General features: G+C 31.9%; 2 protein-coding genes across 2 annotated transcripts; both read left to right on the top strand.

Annotated features, from left to right (window-relative positions):
• The first annotated feature begins 1,080 nt into the window (after positions 1 to 1,080).
• Positions 1,081 to 5,368, top strand: LOC141447315 (procalin-like). The gene is made up of 6 exons (XM_074114744.1): positions 1,081 to 1,112; positions 1,700 to 1,817; positions 2,669 to 2,778; positions 3,298 to 3,371; positions 4,076 to 4,186; positions 5,193 to 5,368. The coding sequence occupies exons 1-6, from the start codon at positions 1,105 to 1,107 to the stop codon at positions 5,333 to 5,335; spliced, it is 564 nt and encodes a 187-aa protein (XP_073970845.1). The 5' UTR covers positions 1,081 to 1,104; the 3' UTR covers positions 5,336 to 5,368.
• Positions 5,369 to 7,220: 1,852 nt separating this feature from the next.
• Positions 7,221 to 13,356, top strand: LOC141446600 (procalin-like). Its single transcript, XM_074113144.1, has 8 exons — positions 7,221 to 7,530; positions 8,095 to 8,212; positions 8,894 to 9,003; positions 9,666 to 9,739; positions 11,119 to 11,229; positions 12,007 to 12,139; positions 12,752 to 12,913; positions 13,182 to 13,356. The coding sequence occupies exons 1-8, from the start codon at positions 7,523 to 7,525 to the stop codon at positions 13,354 to 13,356; spliced, it is 891 nt and encodes a 296-aa protein (XP_073969245.1). The 5' UTR covers positions 7,221 to 7,522.
• The last annotated feature ends 7,566 nt before the right edge of the window (positions 13,357 to 20,922 follow it).

Raw genomic sequence — 20,922 nt, 5'->3', positions numbered from 1 at the left:
GTCGATTAAGCAATAGATTCTCAGGTACCATCAAAGAGCGGTGCTTTGAGGGGATTAAATTTCCACTCAATGCCAGCTTTCTTAGAAAATCCTTGCTGGGATAGAATCCCTTTTCTTTAAATTCAACTTTTCATTTTTTCTACAACGCAAATAACCTTCACAGTTAGATTCTATAAAATCAGACTTAGATCATTTTTAAATAAGCCAACGTTTTGTAGCCATGAATGCATCTGTATTTAAATCTGAAACCGATACAATATAAATTGTCTTAATTTCTAAATAAATAAAAAATAACATATAAACAAGCCCTTAACAACTTTGTCTTATGAAAATTATATGAGTTTATTATATGGCAGCCATCTAAAAAATATACAAATAAAAAATGTTCTATTTACAAAAACCGTGATCAATGTCTAATTCCGGAGTATCTAAAAAATTGGGCTTTCCTGTATGCCTTTTTTATTTTATAATTAAATGTAAAGCGAGTAATCGATTCAGATTAATTAGTTTTGAACGGAAGGCCTCCAAAGTTCTGAGTATCGAAAAATTACTTCTTTTAGTGCCTAGAAGAACACGATCCTGTTGATAAATTTAGGATTTCATCCAATTAAATGCGTTTAATTATTTATTTAAATCAACAGTCATAAAATCCCTTTTATAGACAGTATAGCACGAACAAAAATATACATATATACTTAATTCCATTCAGTTTCTTCTAAGTAAATATTGAAGAAGAATCTTTCTGGATGCTGAGTAGGACAAAAACAAAATGAGTGAACAATTTTAACTAAAAACTAAAAAATTAATAATAATGATTTCTTTATATAAATATTTAAAAAACAATTAAATGATCTTGTTATAGTGCTTAAAGATATTAAAATATCCGAGAATCAATCAGTCGAAAATAAAGCCGGTATTTTCTTTTATATTGTAACAGACATATTGCTCTAAATAAATTTTCCTATGCAGAATTGAAATTTAAATATTAACAATAAACCTGCTGAGGTCACAGTGAATACAAATTTAAAGAGCAAATATTGTTACAGTATAAATATAAATCTGTTCTGCCGCCAAATTTATTCAATCTGCATTTTGGTAACCACCATGAAGACGTAAGTAATTTTTGATAATTTTTTTATGCACCTTCATTATTTTAAATGAAAATTAGAACTTTAACCGTTAAATACATTTATTTACAATATTATTTCAAAATTATTCAATGTAATTCTAGATAATATAGGGTTAAATAATGATTGGACAAGCACAAATCACTGATGACAACGATAAATTAGAAGGGCTTAGCCCTTTAACCCATAATGAACCCTATATCTAGGCTAGTTACCCTTAGTATAGCAACATAATCTATAAAACCTCATAAGTGCGCAAACCAAATGTTTGCAGGATACAAGAAAATCGTAAATTGAATTTGCTTAATTCTCTTTTAATGATTTAATAAAATGGATTTTGTGAAAAAAGGCGTAGGAAATAGCTTTGAATAGGGTATTTCTTTTGGAAAATATATATCTCGAAGTTAAAATTAGCAACATTAATTAATTTAAAAATTATTTATTAGCTCAGCGTGCACCTAGGTTTTACGAGGGATCTACGTGGCAAATTTCAAGTTTGTCGATCTTAAGGCTAGAAGATTTCGCGGTGAACGAGTTGATTATTTATAAATATTTAAATAATATTGTTACAGGATAATCTTATTGACATTTTTTGGAATTCTGGGATGTATATTTTGTCATGTTCCTACTGGACCACAGGGATGTCGAGATGTATACGATCAAGCTGCTTCGGACTTTAAACTTGATCAAGTATGTTGCATTAATCATTAAATACAATAATCTGTTGATCTCCATGACTGTTTTACTGACGTTTTCTCAATTTACGTACAAAATAATTAAAACTCAATTGGTTATCCAAAAAGTAAACCTAAATGATGCGAAAATTCACAATAGGATGTTTGATTTTTTTTATGGTAAAAGCCATTAAACATTCAGAAAAGAGCTATCAGAACGACTTCTTCGACAAATTAAGTTGAAATTTAAAGGAAACGGTTGCTGCTAGAGATAGTTTGCGAAGAAAGATAAATCGATCTTGTTAGGAAGTAGGTAATGTTACTAGAGTTGAGATATGTTGGTTCAGTTTATGATCTGAAGTCAACTCTTTAAAAATGAGTATACTGCATACAAAAAATACTGATCTCACAAGATTACCTTTTTATTTTTATAATTTTCAATGTTCTGACACAATATTTTATGTTTCTTTTTCAACTACAAAGTTTAAGAAATGCAAATTCTTAATTTATAATAATTCTTACTATCACTATCTAGATTGTAGTAAGATAGAACGGTTGTCAATATTTAATTTACCAAACGCTACCTATATTCACCCTATTACTGATTTATTACTACAGTTTTTTTTCTTCTTTATTGGCTTAAGTTTCTTCTAAATCAGCCATTATGTCTGTGTATATGTATTTTTGAAAATCATGAAAGTTGATAATATTTTAATTTTATTAGAACTGATGTAGTTACACTGCACTGCAGTTAATGTGCAGAAAATCTCATTGATAGAATATCAACTAAGTGCAAACTGTGTTTAGTCCTAAGCAAAATTATGTTCCAATCCTACTTTCTTACATCATGATACTTTATTTTTCCAGTTTTATAAAGGAAGTTGGTACGTGACTTATGCTAAATATCGAAATCACACAACGCTCTGTACGAAATTTGATATGACATCGAAACCCTTACAAATTAAATTCGATCAGGAGTAAGTATTTTAATTCATTATGAAGTGAACATTGTATTTTAATGAATCATCTGCTATAGAAACAATATTGTCTAAATTGCCCAAATTAATGTTTGATTATCCAAACTGTTGAAACAAAAGAAATGTAAACACAGCTCTGTCTGTACAATGTGGTACAACCATTGCTGATATGGATAATTGATTACAAAATCCAAATTTATTAAAAAAAACAAAAAATAAGGTGTTACAGAAATTAAAAGAAAGCGATGTAACTCCCTCCCAAACTAACAAACACTGGATTAGTGAAGCTTTTCTTATTGGAAAACTTTATTTTTATTTAAACATTTTTGTAAAATTAATTAAATAATAATACTAAAATTAAGTTTTTAAGTTAGCTAACATAATTTCTATACAATGAGAGAATCAAGGATTTCGAAAGAAATTACTAATTAATTCGTTGTTTGCATGATGTATAATATTTTCTATTTAAATTAGTTACTTTTTTAATTATTTAGTTATTATTATTACAATGTTTTATAGCACTCTAAAAGTCACTTGTGAGGGTAAAGTAGAACAAGGCGCGAGACACACTGATTACAAGTGCAAGATAAGTGGTAAGTTGATTTACTCAGAGGTCAATCATCTTATATTTGGTTCAGATGAATTTTTGAAAAACCTTTATTTGATCGGCTTCAAGAGGGGCAGCTCAGCTCCAAAGCCTCCATATCTAATATTTTGAAATGAACGATAGAGGATCTATGATTATATACATATATATATATAATCTTGCCATAATGAACCAATAATTTAAACCTATACATTATAATGATTCTTTTAAACCAACATCCCGGCAGGTTATAAAACATGGATTGATCGGAGATCCCTAGTTCGATTTCCAGTGTAGCTCCTTTTTATTTTTTTTTTTTAACAAAAAAGTGGTTACCCGTGGGATTTGAACTGGGGATCTTCCACTTTTTAAATCCACGTGACCACTGCCCCAACATCCGACCCTATTTGTTAAATTAAATTCCATAATACTCGTACTTATCTGATTGATAAGGAGCCTAGAAAGGCTTTTTAATTCAAACAATGAATCGTACTTATCATACTTCGTGTAAGTAGCCTCATGTACAACAGAGTATCAAACAATGTCATTGATTTTTATTATTACTTTTTTTTTTCTTTTTTTTTAATCTTGAAAGACGAACTGTGTAATATTTATTTTCACGTTTGTGATAATATATGCAAAGTTGTTTACATGAAATATATTTTTGCTAAATATATGAATTTATTATACTCAGTACGTTTATAATTTCAGGGGAAAGTTCAACACAATATCCTGGTTACGAATCAATTGTGTCAGTTGTTGATTCAGATTACAAGGACTATGCTACGGTTTATACGTGTATGAAGACTGCAAATCACGAAGGTAATAAAATTTCTAATGATTATCATTCAAGCGACATATTGGAAACGAATTTTCCCTGCGAATCCTATTAAATTAATAATTCATTGTTAATAAATAAATAGTTCTCAAAGATAAGATAATGAAGTTTAAGTAAATACTAATTTCATGAGCCACGAAAGGAATGGTACTGTAAAATAAGAAAAGTATTGAGGTCATGTCAAATTTTTGATTTCAAGTTTTCGAGAAATATCGATTTAGAGGTCCCTTGAGTCCGAAATATAGTTTTTAAAATAATCGAGTGTGTTGAAAACCAAACTGCCTAAATACTAAAAATTGTAGAATGCTGAAACTTGTATTTAAGTTGAAGCTTACCTAAATTTTGTTTTATTCGATGGAATTTCCATTTATTTTTTTGAGATTTTCTCTAAATATCTCAGGAAAATTGGAATGAGGACATATCTGGGAAAGATGGATGTGTAGGCTTTCCTTTTACGGATCTTGAGATTACAATGAAAAGTTATTATAAGGAGGGTCAAAAGTACATAATGCTAAAATTCGATGAAGATTCCATTACCGGAAATAGATTTCTTTTAACTCAGTAGATTGTTCACTTTTTGTGATTTTCTTAAATATAGCTTCAACAATTATTTTTTTCTGCACTTTTATTCTGCATTAGAATAATTTAGGTCTACAGCTTTTATTTTAAAAAGAATTGTGAGCGCATTCAGTTACAGGAGCTGTTAGGAAAGGGGGTGGGTATTTATTGCATGACTTTGTGTGTTATAAAGGGGAGGGAGGTTAATGGTTGTTAAAATTGAACTTTTAGTAGGAAATTACAAAAGTATAACCAAATGTAACCACATAATCGAATGGTTTCTCCACTTTCCTGAGATTTATTCGAAAAAACTTCCTTCATTTCCAATAAACTTTGTAATTATATTAAATAATTTTTTGGAGAGCAGTTGTAAAGTCAAGTGAGTGTACAAATCAATTATTTCTTCAATTAATCATTCATCTTTCATTTCAGATAATTTTTATGTATTAAGCAGAACCCCTGGCGGTGTAACCCCTGAAGCAGCAAAAAAATCGTTACAGAAACTAGGTGAAGATTTCGGAAAATTTGTCCTAGTTCCATGTATTCAAGTTCAAGTTATTAATCTTAAGGTATAGTGTATTTTGAATAAAGCTGCATATGAAAATCTATCTGGAGTGAAACATTTATAAAACTTCCCTACTGAAATTCTCCATTCAAAAATAAGAACCCAGGTCTACAGAATCTTTTAGAATGTTCCACTTTGATCCTTAAGTTCTCTTGATATTACATCACGACCAAGTCTTTGAACGCTAGTGGTATTTAAAGATGTTCTGGACCATTCTCTTCCTACAAAGGGTAAGAATCGATGCTGCTGTCAGTTCTGTGTGCCACCCTGATAAAGCAACTGAATGCTGGGTAAAAAAGTTACACTCTCTCTTTTATGATCTTAAAAATTATGCCTCTAAAGCATGTCAGGCCAAATATAAAAACACGAGGGGCGTTCATTCTAGATTTCGCTAGACCTACTTCCTGTGGTCCAAGTGTAATGAAACTTGGCTGCATAGGAGCTACCTCGGGGCATACTACACTTCTTACATCTCTTTAAGGAACTGCAATCACCTCGCTTGAAGAAATCGACATGTAGCTCCAAAAACCACATTGTGAAATCAGAGTCTCATTCATCAGGAAAATGTTGGCCCTCCCAAAATAACTTCATTTGTTGAAAAGAGGTGGTCCGATGATGCGAGGTCGATTGAAATAAGAGAGATGCGTTAGAATTTCAAAGCCACTGGAGCATCATGCTTCTATTTGGGCAACATGTGAGTTGTGAATTCGGACACCTTTGGTAAGCATGCCACATCTCTTTCGTAATTTTCGCAGCAGTGAAGCATAGTATGCACCAGTGATCATGGGGGAATCACCCTTTGCCAGGAAATCCATCAATGCTACTTCGTGCTGGTCCCAAAATACTGTAAGCCAAAAATAGGAGTTGTTCGTACCGGCGTCCGACCATATTTGAATTGTTGAACCACAACATATGATGGGAAATCATCACCATAAACGTCTTACATCTCATCGAACGTCTCCATTGTTGTGCGGCTTTGCCAGTAAAGGTACTTGATGACTGCTCTGTATTCCACTGGGTCTGTTATCAAACCACACACCACTTCAGCACCTGTAACTTCAATTGTTGCAACTTATCACGTATATCATTAAACATTGGCAGTTTCAGCATCCTGTGATAAATAGAATTGGGGTCAGGGAAGATCTTTGATGAACACCCCGAGGATAACTACAGTATTACTAATTTAAATAAAGTAAATCGTTTTATAAAGATTTATTCTGCCAAACTTAGCGGAAGTCTGTCATTAAGTATTTGGTAAATAATAATTACTATATCCTTGTCTCCTGTTGGATATTCCTCTAAAATATAAACGCCTATTTGCTCAGCCGAGATTAAACGACAAACATTTTTCAAAATTTACTATAGACAATGTAAGTTTTAAAATTAGTGTTGAAAATGTTTGTTGTAAGCTGTGCAACAAAGAGGAGGAAGATGGCTTGGTAAGATAGAGTAAGATCATGTGGTGGCCGTTTGCCCTGTATTTTCAGAGGCAAGAGGATATTTTTATAGGGAAGCTTTTGATGGCCAGCTTAGCATGGAGTGAGTCGTTACGAATCAGAACAAAGAAAGCCTTTTTCTGCAGTACAAATACAAGAATTTTTCCTTAAAATTAAGAGAATTTCTATTATTATTTTCTTTATAATAAAATATTATTATTGTTTAGTAGTGTATTCATTATTTAAGAAGTTTTATTTTTATTTTATTTTTTATATTAAGCATTTTATTTCTTAAAGAAAGATTTTCAGTTATTCTTTATATTTTTTAGTTAAAAGTGTAATTTTATTTGATGTTATTGTTTGTAAACACAATTCCATTGTAACGACTTATGGTTTTATACAATAAATAAATAATTACTATGGGCTTTAACCTATTTTAACTCTGCTTTATAAATTTTAAAAATTAACGTCACTTCTCTACTTTATAAAACACCGTTAGTGTAGGGCTAGTAAGCGGTAAGAAAATTTTACTTCTAATAGAGATACTAAAGTGGAAGCCGGTATTTTCTTTGTTGTTGTAGCAGACATAATGCTCTCAAATAACTGAATTCAGAACAACTCAGAATTCAAATTAACATATTAAAAGGGCACCTGCTAATGCCAAAGTGAATACCAATTTAAAGAGCAAATACTGTTACAGTATAAATAATATAAATCTGCTCTTCTTCAAAATTTATTCAATCTGAATTTTGGTAACCACCATGAAGACGTAAGTAATACTATTTTATGTTAATTCTTTCTGCACTCACATTATTTTAAAAGAAAATTAGAACTTTAATCGTTAAATACATTTATTTACAATATTATTTCAAAATTATTCAATGTAATTCTAGCGTAATATAGGGTTAAGGAATGATTGGACAAGCACAAATCTCAGATGACAATGATAAACTTGAAGGGCTTAGCCCTTTAACCCTCAATGAACCCTATAGCTAGGCTTATTACCCTTAGTACAGCAACTCTGTAAAACCACATGAAAGCGCAAACCAAAAGTTTACAGGAAACATGAAAATCATAAATTTAATTATGTAGCTTAATTCTCTTTTGATGATTTGATTTAATAAAATGGGTTTTGCAACACAAAAGGTGTTGGTAATAGCTTTGAATTAGATACTTCATTCATTTAGAAAATTATAGTTCGAAGTTAAAATTAAGAAAAAACGTTCTCAGCAAGCACCTAGGATTTACGAGTGATCTACGTGCCAAATTACAAGTATGGCAAGAATATGGTGATCGAGTTGATTATATATACATTTAAATAATGTTTTTACAGGATAATCGTAGTGACATTTTTTGGAATTCTGGGATGTACATTTTGTAAACGTGTTCCAACACCAGAGGGATGTCGAGATGTATACAATGAAGCTGATCTGAACTTTAAACTAAAAAAAGTATGTTACATTAAAAGGTAGATCCAGTAATCTTTTTATTTCAATAATTATCTTAAATACGTTTTCTCAATTTGCGTTCAAAATCATTAAGAATTACAAAATATAATTAGCTTATCCGAAAAGTAAACGTATGATGTGAGAATTCACAATAGGATATTGGAATTTTTTTGCAGTAAAAGCCATCAAACATTCAGAAAAGAGGGGTAACAACGACTTCTTCGACAAAGTAAGTTGAAATTAAGCTAAAAAAAAAAAAAAATGGTTGCTGCTAGAGATGAAATGTGAAGAAAGATTGATCGATCTTGTTAGCAAGGAATGTGACAAAAGTTGAAAGGAATGAGATATGTTGGTTCAGTTTATGATTGGAAGTCAACTCTTTAGAAATGAGTATGAAGCATAAAACACATACGAGTACAATTCTGATGTGAAATTTCAAAAGATTACCTTTTTTGTAATTCTCAAGTTTCGGAAACAATTTGTGTTTCTTTTTCAACTCCAAAGTTTAAGAAATGCTATTTCTTAAAACATAATAATTCTTGCTAAGACTGTCCAGATTGTAGAAAGCTAGAATGACTGTAAAGATTTAATTTACTAAGCGTTACATAAATTCACCTGTATTATATATTATGCCAAATTATGTTCCAATCCTAGTTTCTCACTTCATCATACTTTCTTTTCCAGTTTTTTAATGGCAGTTGGTACCTGACTCATGCAAAACACCAAAATCACTCAGTATTATGCACGAAATTTGATATGACAATGAAACCCTTAGAAATTAAATACGAAATGGGGTAAGAATTTTAATTTATTTAAAGTGGATATTGTCTTTTAATGAAACATCTGCTATAGAAGTAATATTCCCTGCAAAAACAATATTGTCTGTATTGTCCAAATTAATGTTTTATTATCCAAACTGCTGAAACAAAAGTAATGTAAACACAGCTCTGTCTATACAATGTGGTACAACCATTGCTGATATGGTTAACTGATTTATAACTCCACATCTATTGAAAACAAAAAAATAAAACAGCATCGCAAATGTGTTACAGAAACTGAAAAGTAAACGGTGTAACTCCCACCTGAACTAACAGACACTGGATTACCTAATAAGACTTACCTCGTTTCAAATTTTGTTTTTAAAATTGTTTTTAAACATTTTTTAAAAGTAATTCGATTGTTAAAAGCTAGTTAAATCAGATTTGGTTATTCAGATAAGAATTTGAAACCTGGGGAATTTTTAGTTCGCTGCTGGACTCGAGCAAGATGCTTTAATTAGGACAATTAGGACAATAAAATTAAGTTTTTAAGTTTGTTAATCATAAGTTCTGTGCAATGTGAGAATCAAGGATTATGAAAGAAATTAGTGCATTGATTCGTAGTTAGTAAGATGTATAATATTTTATATTTAAATTAGTTACACTTTAATCATTTAGTTATTATTATTTTTTTACAGTGGTGTAAATGTCACTTGTGAGGGTACCAAAATAAAGGGCACTAGACGCACCGAATACGTTTGCAAGGGAAATAGTAAGTTGATATACTCAGTGGTTCAATCATTTGTGGATCATTGGTTTAGATAAATGTTTGAAGAACCTTTATTTGATCGGCTTCAAGCTCCAAGACCTCCATATCTAACAATTTGAAGTGGAAGATCTTATTTGGTATAAAAACAATGAAACTACTTCTTTTTTTTTAAACGCCTTCATGAACCACTAATTTTAAAATATAAAACCTGAAATATAATAATTATAAAATTATATTCTGACATCCCTTTTCAAAATACCACAAAGATTTAGAGAAAATCGATTATTAATTAAATTTATTTCAATTCTGATATCTCGCTTTTGAGTTCAACGTACTATCATCCTAAGTTAGGAGCATTCAGAGCTAACTAAATCTCAGTGATGAAGGCCAAAAAAATTCTTCATTGACACGCTCTAAGATCACATGTATATGTGGACATAGAGGAAATTTCTCGATTACTTTTACTTTTACGACTATTTGCTTCTTTCGTAACTTCATCTAAAAGTGACTGAATTGACTTTTCGACTATAAAAGATCACTGACTACACTAACTTTACTTTTAATACTTTTCAACCTACATCCCGGCAGGTCTTGGTATAGTGGTTAAAACACTTGGTTTGGTTGGAGCACCGCAGTTCGATCTAGTGTAACGCCTTTTTGAAATACTTTTTTTTTTTGTAACTAACTGGCAGTTGGACGTTAGGCTCCACCTGAAAAATAGCCAATAACTTCTACGTCCCAGAGTCTAAATTCAAATCTTAATAAAATTATTGTGATCTATTTAAGACTAACCTTCAATAAAAAATTAACTAATTTTGACAGTAAATTAAAAAAAAAAATTAATTTTAGTTCTATTATGAAAAAGCAAAGAGTGGTGATTTTATAATACAGTAAAGTAAGATTTTATCGCCTATTTTTTCAGTTACGGCAAAGCGTCTCACTACCGATTAGGTGTCGAAGACTGAGACAGAAGCACATACTTTACTAAAATTATTTGTTACTAACAAAAAAAAAAAAATAGCTTCACACGGGATTTGAATTGGGAATTTCCCACTTACAAATCCACGTTCGTGACCACTACATTAACACCTGTCCCCATTTCTTAAATTAAATTCCATAATACTTATCTGATTTTTAAGGAGCCTAGAAGGGTTTTTCAATTCAAACAACGAATCTTACGTATGGGACTTCGTGTAAGTAGTCTTATGTACAACAGAGTATCAAACAATGTCATTGAATTTTATTATTTTTATAAGCCTTAAAACAAACTGAATAATATTTATTTCTACATAAGTGTTAATTAAAAGGAAAGTTTTTGACATGAAATATATTTTTAGTAAATATAGCAATATTATGCACACTCAGTACATTTTTAATTTCAGAGGGAACTCCAACAGCATATACTAATTATGAAGCAACTATGTCAGTTATTGGTACAGATTATACCAACTATGCTACGGTTTATGTTTGTAAGAAGTCTGCTAAACACGAAGGTAATGAAATTTCTAATGATTATCATTCAAGCGACATGTTGCATATATACTTATACTTATATATACTTATACTTAAACATATATACGAATATACTTATACTTCTTGTTAATAAATACATTGTTCCCAAGATAAGGTAACGAAGTTCCAGTAATACTATTTTTAAGATTCGTAGCAACTGAAAGAATGTTATTGTAAAGTAAGAAAGGTATTGTGGTCACTTCAAAATTTTTGATTTTGAATTTTTACCAGAAATGACCATTTTGAGGTCCCTTGAGTCCGAAATATTGTTTTAAAAATAAACCGAATGCGTTGAAAACCAAACTGCCTAAAAACTAAAAATTGTGGAGTGCTTAAAATTTGTGTCTAAGTTAGAGCTTAGCAGAAAACCTAACTCTACTTTATTCTATGGATTTTTCACTTTTTTTTTTTTTTGAGATTTGTTCAAAAAGGGGCATTCTTCCCTCTAAAGTGCAATTTACTTTATTGAATGACTCTCTGTAAAAATGTAAAAATTTGGAGTTCGTAGGAAATTACAAAAGTACCACCAAATGTAACCACATTATCGAATGGCTTTTCCACTTTCCTGAGATTTTTTCAAAAAAGCTTCCTTCATTTCCTATAAACTTTGTGATTATATAAAATATTTTTTTGGAGAAAATTCGTTTTGGGCATTTTGAGATTTATGTTAAATTGTTGCTATCAGTCAACAACTCGAGAGCAGCAGTGAGTGTTCAAATCAATTATTTCTTCAACTAATTATTCATCTTTCATTTCAGATAATGTTTTTGTATTAAGCAGAACCCAAACCGGTGACCCCCCTGAAGCAGCAAAACAATCATTACAGAAACTAGGGGAAAAATTAAGCAGCTTTCATAAATTTCCATGCATTAATTTTGATCTTATTAAGTTGTAAAATATATGCATAATTAAGATATGGTAGTTTGAATAAAGCTGCATTATAAAACATATGACTGAAGAAATGTTCCTTACTGAAATTTCCAATTAGGGTATAAAATCCCAGGTTTACAGAATCTTTCAAAATGTTCCACTTTGATTCTTTTGTCATAAATCGGGACAATTTCCATGATCCTCGATGATTTCGATGGTGTTTTAGCTTCATAAAGAAATTCTTTAAGAAGGTGAATTTTTTGGGTATTTGGTCTTTAGAGTGATAAGACTCGTTGCACTGTCAGTTTAGCATTCTTTCCTGATAAACTAATGGAATATGGAGTAAAAAAATACACTCTTACGTACTTTTTACGATCTTAAAAATTATGCCTCTGAAGCATGCCCGGCCAAATATAAAAATACTTCTCCAGTCTTCTACCTTCAATATGGTCCTATTCAAGGAATCATTAATAATTAAGGGATTAAGGCAAAGTTATGCTGGAGACTGCCTCATATTCAATTTGGCGCTGGGAAAGTAGTAAAAGACTAGGCGTAGAGAATAGCAGAACCATATACGATCAGCCCAGCTTCTGTCATAGGCAGGCTTGTTGACATTATTGGGATCATTTTCAGCTGTGGAGGAGAATTATTAACTATGGAGGATCCTCCAAAAGAACTGGATTCAGGACAGGTCCAACCAGCAAACGACGAAGTATCAATGAGCAACCACAAATTCGAAAATGAGGATGAACTAGTCTACTTCAGTGGTGCTGAAATCCAGCGACAAACATTTCGGTCAACAAATGCTTCTCGGGACTTGTCTTATATTCCTGGCAGTAACTGAAGGCTCTACAGAACCTTAATTCATTTAAGTCAACAACCTAAAGCTCCGAAACTTGGGCGATGTCAAGGACAAACAAAAAATCATAAAATTTTTTATAAATAAGATACTTCGATATTTGTGCTCCAATAATTTTTACAGAGGAATGGAGACGATGAACAACTTAAGTGCTATTCCAAGAATTTAAGGATATTTATTTAATAATTATATTAAATTGGGAAGGTTACGATGGACTGTGCAGGTGGCACGGATGGAGTATGGAGAGGTATCAAATGTAGTGGCAGCAGCGCTGCTACATGAATTGGGTAGACACAAGCTGCAATGGCTAGATGTCATCGCCAGGTTCCTATTGGCGGTATGCAGTTGGAGAGTATTCGTATCAGATAGACATGAATGATAGCCTAATTGAGGAGGCCAATTCTTAAAACTGAGTTACATGTGTTATTGATGTACAAAATTCGAGATTAAGTACAACTACTTAATGAAAAATTTAAAATAGATTGGTTGATTACAAAGTAATTGAGAAGGAGACGAAAGATAAAGAGCCTTTTTGTCACAATTAAAACTTAGTAAATTATTTACATAAAAGATTTGAATATTATGAATACAGGTGCACATGCAAATCTCTGATTATTTATAATTTTTATAAATAATAATATGACTGTTAATTTATGTGCTTTCGGTTACAAATTTTCTTTTATTTGTTTTCAAATGTAAACACGTGAGGAAGAGTAACAAATATTTAAATAATATATAGTGTAAATAGTACTATTCGTATATTAGAGGATAATGTTTTTTATAGAATATTTAAACGTGGGTTGGCTACCAAAATTTGACATATGCAAACATTTTTAACATTACTGGAACTCAAACATACAATCCAATTTGGAAATTGCAAATAAACATTATTTACATTATTCAAATTAATTCCAAAAAATATTTAACAGCACTATGTAAAATATTATTAAATTTTTACTATCGAGAACAAAAACTTTCAATAGTGAATCAATTTTCAGCGATTCAAATTGGTTGAATCATTAAACTTTGAAGTTTGTAATCAAAGGGACTTCTCGTTAAAAAGTGATCGGGAGATAATGGCGGCAAGAGGATCTGTTGATGGAGCCTAGAATGAAGGCAGTTTTCAATAAGTAGCAAGAAAGTCTAAAAACTGATCAAAATCTAACAATTTAACCAACGCATTTTAATTATGCTTTCTTGATTAAGTAATAGATTCCCATCAATGTGCTGGACTTTGAGGGGATTAAATTTCTACTAAATGCCAGCTTTTCTGAAAAACCCGTGATGGGTGAAATCCGTTATGAGGGCCCCATTTGACAGCATAACTATGACCCAAAAAAATTTCAACTCTCAATATCTTCTCATGAAATGGATCTGTACTCAAGAAAACTACAGCATACTACTCAGTAAAATATAGTGTATTAGAGCACAAAATATCACGAATAATCTGTTATTTTCTGTGGGAGATATAAAGGCCCCGTTTCGTAGCAAAACCATGATCCAAAAAAATTTCAACTCTCAATATCTTCTCGACTAATAAATCTGTACTGAAGAAAACTATAGCATACTACTCAGTAAAACAGATTGTGTAAAAGAACAAAATTTCATAGGAATAATCTGTTGTTTACTGTGGGAATTATGAGGTCCCCATTTGACAGCAAAACCATGAACCAAAAAAATTTCAACTCTCAATATCTTCTCAAGTAATGGATCTGTACTCAAGAAAACTACAGCATACTACTCAGTAAAATAAAGTGTATTAGAGCACAAAATATCACGAATAATCTGTTATTTTCTGTGGGAGATATAAGGGCCCCGTTTCGTAGCAAAACCATGACACAAAAAAATTTCAACTCTCAATATCTTCTCGACTAATAAATCTGTACTGAAGAAAACTATAGCATACTACTCAGTAAAACAAAGTGTGTAAAAGCAAAAAATTTCATACGAATAATCTGTTGTTTACTGTGGGAGATATAAGAGCCCCGTTTCGTATCAAAACCATGACCCAAAAAAATTTCAACTCTCAATATCATCTCGACTAATGGATCTGTACACAAGAAAACTATAGCATACTACACAGTAAAACAGAGTGTGTAAGAGCACAAAATTTCATACGAATAATCTGTTGTTTACTGTGGGAGTTATAAGGTCCCATTTGACAACAAAACCATGACCCAAAAAAATTACAACTCTCAATATCTTCTCGAATAATGGATCTGTGCTCAAGAAAACTACAGCATACTACTCAGTAAAATATAGTGTATTAGAGCACAAAATATCACGAATAATCGGTTATTTTCTGTGGGAGATATAAGGGCCCCGTTTCGCAGCAAAACCATGACACAAAAAAATTTCAACTCTCAATATCTTCTCGACTAATAAATCTGTACTGAAGAAAATTATAGCATACTACTCAGTAAAACAGAGTGTGTAAAAGCACAAAATTTCATACGAATAATCTGTTGTTTACTGTGCGAGATATAAGAGCCCCGTTTCGTAGCAAAACCATGACCCAAATAAATTTCAACTCTCAATATCATCTCGACTAATGGATCTGTACACAAGAAAACTATAGCATACTACACAGTAAAACAGAGTGTGCAAGAGCATAAAAGTTCATACGAATAATCTGTTGTTTACTGAGTGAGTTATAAGGTCCCCATTTGACAACAAAACCATGACCCAAAAAAGTTTCAACTCTCAATATCTTCTCGACTAATGGATCTGTACTCATGAAAACTATAGCATACTACTCAGTAAAACAGAGTGTGTAAGAGCACAAAATTTCATACGAATAATCTGTTGTTTACTGTGGGAGTTATAAGGTCCCCATTTGACAACAAAACCATGACCCAAAAAAGTTTCAACTCTTAATATCTTCTCGACTAATGTATCTGTACTCAAGAAAACTATAGCATACTACTCAGTAAAACAGAGTGTGCAAGAGCATAAAATTTCATACGAATAATCTGTTTTTTACTTTGGGATTTATAAGGGCCCCATTTAAGACCAAAACCATGACCCAAAAAAATTTCAACTCTTAATATTTTCTCGACTAATGGATCTGTACTCAAGAAAACTATAGCATACTACACAGTAAAACAGAGTGTGTAAGAGCACAAAATTTCATACGAATAATCTGTTGTTTACTGTGGGAGTTATAAGGTCCCCATTTGGCAACAAAACCTGACCCAAAATAATTTCAACTCTCAATATCATCTCGACTAATGGATCTGTACACAAGAAAACTATAGCATACTACACAGTAAAACAGAGTGTGTAAGAGCACAAAATTTCATACGAATAATCTGTTGTTTACTGTGGGAGTTATAAGGTCCCATTTGACAACAAAACCATGACCCAAAAAAATTACAACTCTCAATATCTTCTCGAATAATGGATCTGTGCTCAAGAAAACTACAGCATACTACTCAGTAAAATATAGTGTATTAGAGCACAAAATATCACGAATAATCGGTTATTTTCTGTGGGAGATATAAGGGCCCCGTTTCGCAGCAAAACCATGACACAAAAAAATTTCAACTCTCAATATCTTCTCGACTAATAAATCTGTACTGAAGAAAATTATAGCATACTACTCAGTAAAACAGAGTGTGTAAAAGCACAAAATTTCATACGAATAATCTGTTGTTTACTGTGCGAGATATAAGAGCCCCGTTTCGTAGCAAAACCATGACCCAAATAAATTTCAACTCTCAATATCATCTCGACTAATGGATCTGTACACAAGAAAACTATAGCATACTACACAGTAAAACAGAGTGTGCAAGAGCATAAAAGTTCATATGAATAATCTGTTGTTTACTGAGTGAGTTATAAGGTCCCCATTTGACAACAAAACCATGACCCAAAAAAGTTTCAACTCTCAATATCTTCTCGACTAATGGATCTGTACTCATGAAAACTATAGCATACTACTCAGTAAAACAGAGTGTGTAAGAGCACAAAATTTCATACGAATAATCTGTTGTTTACTGTGGGAGTTATAAGGTCCCCATTTGACAACAAAACCATGACCCAAAAAAGTTTCAACTCTTAATATCTTCTCGACTAATGTATCTGTACTCAAGAAAACTATAGCATACTACTCAGTAAAACAGAGTGTGCAAGAGCATAAAATTTCATACGAATAATCTGTTTTTTACTTTGGGATTTATAAGGGCCCCATTTAAGACCAAAACCATGACCCAAAAAAATTTCAACTCTTAATATTTTCTCGACTAATGGATCTGTACTCAAGAAAACTATAGCATACTACACAGTAAAACAGAGTGTGTAAGAGCACAAAATTTCATACGAATAATCTGTTGTTTACTGTGGGAGTTATAAGGTCCCCATTTGGCAACAAAACCTGACCCAAAATAATTTCAACTCTCAATATCTTCTCGACTAATGAATCTGTACTCAAGAAAACTATAGCATACTACTCAGTAAAACAGAGTGTGTGAGAGTACAAAATTTCATACGAATAATCTGTTGTTTACTGTGGGAGTTATGAGGACCCCATTTGACAGCAAAACCATGACCCAAAAAAATTTCAACTCTCAATATCTTCTCGACTAATGGATCTATACTCAAGAAAACTATAGCATACTACTCAGTAAAACAGAGTGTGTAAGAGCACAAAATTTCATACGAATAATCTGTGGTTTACTGTGGGAGTTATAAGGGCTCAATTCCCAGCAAAACCGTGACCCAAAAAAATTTTAACTCCCAATATCTTCTGAACTAATGGTTCTGTACCCAAAGAAACTACAGCATATTACCTATAACTCAGTTATGCGTAGGATATATGTGAACAAAGTTTCATGCCAATAATGTGTTGTTAACTGCGGGAGGTAGTTGTAGGTCAAGGAACATCAATTAGTAAAGCTGCTAAATAGCAGCCAGTCGCTCAAGTTATCCTAGGGTACAATGTGAAAGGTATATCTACAGTCAGTAGACGAATGAAGCCAGGTACAGTACTCTCCTCTGCGGAAGAGGATTTTTTTTTAGTTTTGTGGATCACGTCCGTGGCCAGAGCTGGGTTTCCCATCAGTAAATGCCATCTACTGATGAGTGTGTGGCAACTTATTAAAAAACTAGATATACCGAACCCTTTCTTTTAATAACCTACCAGGTAAATCTTGGTAGAAAGCATTCCGGAACCGTCACCCTATCATTGCAAGAAGGATAAGCGAACTGTTTCTTTAGCCATTGTAACCAATACTAGTTTGAACGTTTTGTATAATGAAGTTTCTTGATAATTGACTGACGCAGATGCCTTAGAAGGTTTGAATGAAATTAAAACTCTCCGGTTGAATAGTTGTATAAGGGTTGATCGTCAATAACTGCATGAAAAAGCGTAATGTTGAAAAATATTACATTATTTAGGTAGGCCAATTTAAAAACCGATTGTTATTAATTATGAATAAGACTGATTTTTTTTGTTAAAAATCTATGTAGAACAGTGATTTAGGTAGGTATTTTGAATTTTTTAGGTCGTTTCAGGAATATACTTGTTGTCAATCACTGGTCCCACCCCATGTCAAACACTGGTACCACCGAAAATTCGGTCTGTCAATCACCGGGTCATTGAAATACTTTAAAAAAAAATAATAATTTTTGGTTGACATAAAAATCGAATTTACTGAATACATAATACAATCTAATGGAGCGGCACAATTGTACCAACCAACACCTGGAGCCAAAATAACGGAAGATATTCTAAACGAAACTCGAATTTTTTTTTAATCTCTAAATTACCGGTCCCTTCACCCCATTTGTTTTGTGTGAGTGCTTTTTTTAAACTCATTTTTCGAAAAAAATAAGCATACACTTAAAGGAACCCTTTAGTCTGTTGTTTATTTTAATCTTCTCTGCCATAAACCTATTTATTTCAAACATTATTCTGAACAAAATTATTATTTATCAGTTCTGAGATCTGAGTATATCTGTACCGATTTAAATCTTTAGATCTTTTAAAACGATTCCTCTTTTTTTTTATGATGGTGCGGATTTCAGCCTCGTCAAATTCGATGATAGGTGAGGGTTGAATGGTGTTGATGGGTATGGCTTACAGCTTCGTTGAACTCGATGATTACCCGGTCAGATTTGGAGGTGTTTGGATCTGGCACAATTTAGGTGCGCCAGAACCGCCATTTTCCCTCTACTAAGCAGTATTTTTTTTTGTATAATATTGTGATAATTACATTAATTAAATATTTGTTGTCAATATTAAGAAAGCGCATCTTTCAATGTACTACGAAAGTACATTTTGTGATCATGTTCGTACTGGACCAGAGGGATGTCGTGATGTATACAATCAAGCTAAATCGGACTTACAACTTCAACAAGTATGTTGCATTAAACAATAATCTAATAAATAATTCGTTAATCTCCTTGACTGTTTTACTTAAGTTTTCTCAATTTGCGTACAAAATAACTAAAACTTAATTATTTATCCAAAAATTAAACGTATGTTGTTAGAATTCACAGTAGAGTATGTGAATTTTATTTGGCAAAAGTTTTTACACATTTAGAAAAGAAGGATGATAATGAATAGAGAAGGAAATGGATAAAATCCGAAGAAAGATAGATCGATCTTGTTAGCAAATAATATGACCAGAGTTGAGAAATGGCAATGCAGCTAGTTAATGATCTGAAAACCACTTTGTAAAAATATCTAAGCTGCTTTAAAAAAAATTTGTGAATATTCTCTTGCTACATTCTCCAGATTCTGACAATTTTTTTAAAACATAATTATTCTTACTAACACTGTCCAAATTCTAGTAAAAATTATGGTCAAATCCAAACTGACTTCTTGGGAAAGCAAACTAAAGTTATTTGAAAGTATAGTCTGTTCCACACTACTTTATAGTGGTGAACTTTGGGCCTTGAGGTACGTTGAACATATAGAAACTGTACAAGTACAATTTTTTAAATCTTTATTCTGCTGGCCTGCTTGCACAGCCAGTTACATGGTCAGACTAGAAGTTGGTCAGGTTAAATTAGAATACATTGTCTTAAAAAGAGCTTTGAACTGGCTGATAAAATTGTTAGATATGCCCAACAATAGATTGCCTAAAATTTGTTACAACAAATTATTAATTATGGATAGCTCTTGTAGTAATCTCATTAAATATAACTGGGTCTCACAGATAAAAAGCTATTTTATAACGTTAGGCTACGACTGGCTGTGGGAGAGCCAGCGGGCAGAATTAATGAAAAAATTTAAAAACAAACTGTTAGGTGATTGGAGGCAGTAATCTATTTCAGATGACCTAGAGAGAGCACATTCTTCCTCGTATAGCACATTGTATAAGGATATCCTGCATGCAAAATACGAAAATTATTACCTGCTCTATAATATTGGTTTGGAAGCTGTCAGAGTGTACAGCCAACTCAGGATTTGTTCCGCAAAAAAATGTACCATTTATGCAAAAAAGATAAGTTATAGCGTAGAACTATCCGAAACTTGTAAATTATGCAGAGCAAGCGAGGAATCTCTCGTTCACATATTTTTAAAATGTCCCTACTATAGTTTATATAGAGATAGATATCTTAATAACCAGTCACATACTTCTGTAACAAACATTCTTGTATGTACAAACAAAGCTCAAGTATTTAACGTGTATAACTTTATTACTAGCGCAATGAAATTACGTAGTACTTTGTTGTTACAGGAGTAACTCCAATCTGTGCCTACTTGAACTATCGTGTAATGTTTTTATTTCAGCCAGTAATGCGAAGGTTTTATTTATGATTTTATACCTCCTAGACTCCTATTTACTAACAGTTTATGTTCTATTGAGTTTCATTTTTTTTCTTTGTCTTTTTAAGTTCACCTGCAGTTAAATTACGTTTTGTAAAAGTTTGTTTTAAGTTTTGTAAAAGTTTGTCTATTTCAATTATTTTTGTATTCTTAATTGTAACAGTACAG

Source organism: Rhodnius prolixus, unplaced genomic scaffold, assembly GCF_049639745.1.
Source record: "Rhodnius prolixus isolate KJV_2025 unplaced genomic scaffold, Rpr scaffold_7, whole genome shotgun sequence".
NCBI lineage: Eukaryota > Metazoa > Arthropoda > Insecta > Hemiptera > Reduviidae > Rhodnius > Rhodnius prolixus.
Note: the sequence above shows the minus strand (reverse complement) of the source record. Positions and strands in the feature narration are given on the sequence as shown.